This window comes from Triticum aestivum, chromosome 2D, assembly GCF_018294505.1.
Source record: "Triticum aestivum cultivar Chinese Spring chromosome 2D, IWGSC CS RefSeq v2.1, whole genome shotgun sequence".
NCBI lineage: Eukaryota > Viridiplantae > Streptophyta > Magnoliopsida > Poales > Poaceae > Triticum > Triticum aestivum.
Genome location: NC_057799.1, coordinates 636,609,997 through 636,614,917, shown reverse-complemented (window position 1 = coordinate 636,614,917; position 4,921 = coordinate 636,609,997). Strand labels below are relative to the sequence as shown.

At 43.7% G+C, this 4,921-nt stretch overlaps 1 protein-coding gene across 1 annotated transcript; it reads left to right on the top strand.

The window, feature by feature from the left end:
• Positions 1-2,392: 2,392 nt before the first annotated feature.
• On the top strand, positions 2,393-3,162 carry LOC123050632 (SKP1-like protein 1). The gene has a single exon (XM_044473395.1). It carries the CDS (start codon positions 2,507-2,509, stop codon positions 2,999-3,001), a length of 495 nt encoding a protein of 164 aa, XP_044329330.1. The 5' UTR covers positions 2,393-2,506; the 3' UTR covers positions 3,002-3,162.
• Positions 3,163-4,921: the final 1,759 nt, after the last annotated feature.

Here is a 4,921-nt window from a genome sequence, read left to right as displayed (position 1 = left end):
CGAGAGAGGGACATTGGCTAGCATCTCCACTCATCCGAATCCTCATCAGGCTATGATACCGTCAAATAATAAAGAGAGCCTCGTAGTGCGAGAAGAAACCCCATCAAGAAGGCCTTTACACAGGTTACATCGTAACAATTTCGCAATTTGATTCATAACTACGGGTTCGAGAATACTCCTCGTAGGCACACACCGTTCAATTGGAAAATATCTCGCCCAAGAGAAAATAGTGCAGGAATAGACCCCTGGGGCCCGGAAAATAAGCACATAATGGCTGAAGTGAAGAAAAACAGTGAGTTACTTAATCAAGCCCTTCGGGAAATTCAAGGCTTGAAGGATCTACTCATGGTTATATTGGAGAACACCACCACCACCTTCTTCTTCATCACCAAAGGAAAACTGAGTATCGGGTATGGGCACTCCTCTTGGCTTCCGCCAAGCTTGGGGGAGGTGCCCCGGTATCGTATCATCCCCACTATCTTTTGCCTTTACTTATCTTAGTTCGATCCTTTGCTTAGATGAATAAAAGTTTAGTTCGATCCTTTCTTTTCGAGAGTTTGCTTAGTGATCTATCCTTGTAATCGTGTGCAAGATATATAATAAAGTTTAGTTTGAGTTTTTGCTTTCTTTACTTTCTTGTTGCAATAAAAAGGAAAAGATATAAATAAAAAGAAAGGAAATAAATCAAGAAGATCGTATACTAATCTTATGGTAGGTGATGGCACCACATAAGGAAAAGTATAAGTAGAAATTTTTATTAGAGATTGACAAACATAGCATTAGTCAATGATGCAACTCATGAAAGAATTAATAAGGGAAGAGAGGATTCACATATAAATAAACTCCGATAAATATTTTGTGATTGTGAGCCCCCATCAAAATATTATATGCCAAAATTGTTGACGTTGGACAAGGAAGACAACCTAATGATTTATGTTTGTTCATATTCACATAGAAGTCATATTGTCATAGACCCTTTAACATGTGGTGTTTCTCCCTATCTTTGCTAGCCAAAAATTCCGCACTAAGTAGAGACACTACTTGTGCATCCAAAAACCGTTAAACCTAAATCTTATTTTCAAGTGTCCACCATACCTACCTAAGGATTGAGCAAGATCCCTCAAGTAATTGGTCATCGGTGCAAAAATGCAATAAAACTTGCTTCTAAATGTGTGAGATCATTTGGTGTATGAGAAAATTTAGCGTTGCACGAACTTGTGATGGTGAAGAATAAAAGCGACAGACTGCATAATAAAGGTCGCTATCACAAGGGGCAATGCAACGTGACGTTCTTTTGCACTAAGGGGTTGAGCATACAAACAAATAAGCGCATGGCAACCTCTGCTTCCCTCTGCGAAGGGCCTATCTTTTACTTTTATGTATTCGGTGGGTGCTTCGTTTCTTCTTTCTCGATGTTGCTGATGTTTCTAGCTTGTTGTGGTGCTGGTGGTGGCAAGAGCCGAACAAGACCAGCATCTCCCTCATGTTCACAAGATCATACCTTGGCCTAAGCAACAAAGGAGTGGAGCTCGCACAAGATTCTACCTCACAAGCGGCAGCCGAGCTCGCACAGCAAGCGGTGGAGATTGTTATCGTTCACAGTGGGGCGCCGCAAGCTCTAGATGGACGGGGCGTTGGAACACAAACATGAGGCAGTGGAGCTCTTACCAGCGACGCCGATAGCCGCCGGCTCACACGTGAGCACGGCGACAGCATGGGCTGGGAGCCTGGGACGAGTACGGACATCACCCTGGCCCTTGCTATTGCCTGTCATACTACTTTTTAGTCAGTAAAATATCTACAGATCGACTACTGTGGCACAACATTAATTTTCCGTGTACTGGTCAAAGTCGACAATCCTAGCCTCTCGATGCCACGTCATCAAATACATCCCTAAAACGGTTGAACGTTTATTTACACCGGGATCAAAGAGTACAGGGTATCGATTTCAGGGATTTAAACGTGAGGGTTTGTTTCCGTTAAGCTCTACAATCTTGGGGTTTAAATCAGACTTCACTCATTTGGAGGGGAGGGGACCCACGTACGCACGCGATAATGATGGAAGTGCATGCATGTATGCAAGGAACGATAGCGGAGACTTGATCTCAGGAAGGAAAAAAAAAGGATAAAAAGCGGAGACTTGGATAATTTTGTTTTGATTTTTGATTTGGGGGCGTGCGTGTGACGATTAACTGGTTCCATAGGCGACGGATAGGAGCTCCGTGATGGCACTAGGCCGTGACCACGCAGGCAGCTCCGTGATGGAAACGGAAACTACTACTAGAGGAGGCCGGGCCCAGCTCCTAGCGAAGATGAATATGGAAACGAGTACGACCCCGAGTCCACCCAAGGCAGCGCCTCACCGGCACCAATAAATCCCCCGGGTTCCCACCCTAGCCTGCCCAACACGTACGCAAAGAAGCTAGCTCCTGTGTCTTCCGCCGCCGCGTCTTTTGGCTACTAATAACTAGGGTTTCGTTTCGCCTCACAATACTCCGATCTGTCGATGGCGGCCGAGGAAGGCGAGAAGAAGATGATCACGCTCAAGAGCTCGGACGGTGAGGAGTTTCAGGTCGAGGAGGCGGTCGCCATGGAGTCGCAGACCATCCGCCACATGATCGAGGACGACTGCGCCGACAACGGCATCCCGCTCCCCAACGTCGACTCCAAGATCCTCTCCAAGATCATCGAGTACTGCAAGAAGCACGTCCAGGCCAACGCCAGCTCCTCCACCTCTACTGCAGCCGCCGCCCCCACCGAGGACCTCAAGAGCTTTGACGCCGACTTCGTTAAGGTCGACCAGGCCACCCTCTTCGACCTCATCCTGGCCGCAAACTACCTCAACATCAAGGGATTGCTCGACCTTACTTGCCAGACTGTTGCCGACATGATCAAGGGAAAGACTCCCGAGGAGATCCGCAAGACTTTCGACATCAAGAATGACTTCACACCCGAGGAGGAGGCCGAGATCCGCAGGGAGAACCAGTGGGCTTTTGAGTAGCATCTAGCTAGGCACTATTTCGTTCACCTACTCCTTTATTAGTATTCGTCTTTTTTCTAGACTTCGTATTATGCAAGAAGAAACCTATCAATTACTTCTGAAACTGAATTGTTATTTGTCAAGTGGATGTTTTGATTGGTGACATCATCCTAATTAGCTAATTTATGTGTGTGATTTGAGATATTTTTGGCTATCTTGAAATAGCCTTATTGTTTCTCCAATTTTATATCTACATATATATTTGCGAAAGATCTGTCCAAATCTTGATGTCACGAGTCTCAGCGCGCAGCAGCAGTATTTGTCAGAATCATGATGCTAACTGCAAACGCCATCAGCATCAACATGTCACATTTGATTGAGCCTGTGCAATGCCATGCCTATTATGGCACTTCCCGTCGGTGTCGTGCCACTGGAATCGATAGCTCAAGGCCCAGAACTGCAGCAGCAAATCACCAATGATCTCCCATTAAAGCGCAGACTTCTTCCTGATGATACTAGGCACGCCATAACAAACAAGAGATGCGCGGATCATAAGCGCAAGCCTGCAAGCACGCCTAGCTTCACTTATATGCCAAGCTATCCGCTTGTGACCGCAATTGCAGCAATTACTACTGCCATCTATCTCTGCTGTCTGTTGCTGCTTCTGATCTCGACGTGTGCCTTTTCGTCTTTGCCTCCTACCATTATCCTTTGCAGCAGCAATGGTCATGGACTCAAAACATTTAGGGCGATTCTTAAAATTATCTTGCAACCATGAATTGAGCAATGCTTTACTATCGATCGATATCTTTATCTGAGACGTCCCAGAGATTTGCAATGACGCAAGGAGAACCAGCAGATAAATAAGAGAAAGGTGCCCCTTGAAGAGCATAACCTCCTTTGCAATCAAGTGTCCCACTGCTGCAACCCATAAGAAGAGCAGCTGCACACTTATCTAACTAATCAATTTCCTTTCCAGAGACATACTGACTTCCGTGTTAGTACAAATGGTACCTCAGCTACCAGTTTTTATAAGTATCTGAATACTGGACACTTCTTAGTGGTTTTGGAGTTCATATTCCTTCCTAGACAGTAATAGCATCAACTTGATACATTAATTTGTTGGCACTAGCATCACAAGCAGTAGTTTCTACTGATACATATGCCGCTACTACTACAAGTGATAAGTTTTATAGCCTAAAGTTAGGGTGCCATCTAGTTAATGTTCTCGTTGAAGCTTTCAAAAAAGCTGGGTGAGCATTTTGTACAACATAAATTTACATGTTAGCTATGCCAATAGCAGATTGTAATAGACAATCGGGTGCCAGACAGTGTTTTTTAGCAATTGCTATTTGTATTCTGTAAGGTGGATACCATGGTAGTAGTGCACTACACTTAGATAGCTTCAAAGGCTGAAGCTGTCCAAGTTCAAATGACTCCGACAAAAGCACAGTACGCAAAGTGAATAAAATGACAAAACTATCAATATTTATATCCATAGTGCATTACCACTTCCATGTCCAAAGTAGAGAAAAAGATCATGATTCCTCAGGGCCTAGACGAGCTCTTCGGCTGTTGGAGCATCCCCAGCATTTCTATGCATGTTGTCGATGCATCACGATTATATGCTGTGTTTTAAGAATAATCCAAACTAGAAGGGTTCGGCGCGCTTTGCCGCGCCGTTGAATTTGTTGGGATTCTTAAATTTCTTTACTCACTCTATTTCAAAATATATGGTCTATTACTTTTTTGAAAAGTCCAACCTCTTTAAATTTGATCAAATTTATAGAGAAATATATCAAAATTCATAATATCAAATTGGTGTTACTAGCTTCATCATGAAATGAAATTTTATTTTTATTTTTGTTTAATACTGTGGATGACGATATTTTTGGCTTTGAACTTGGTAAAAGTTAAAGAAATTTGTCTTTCCAAAAAACT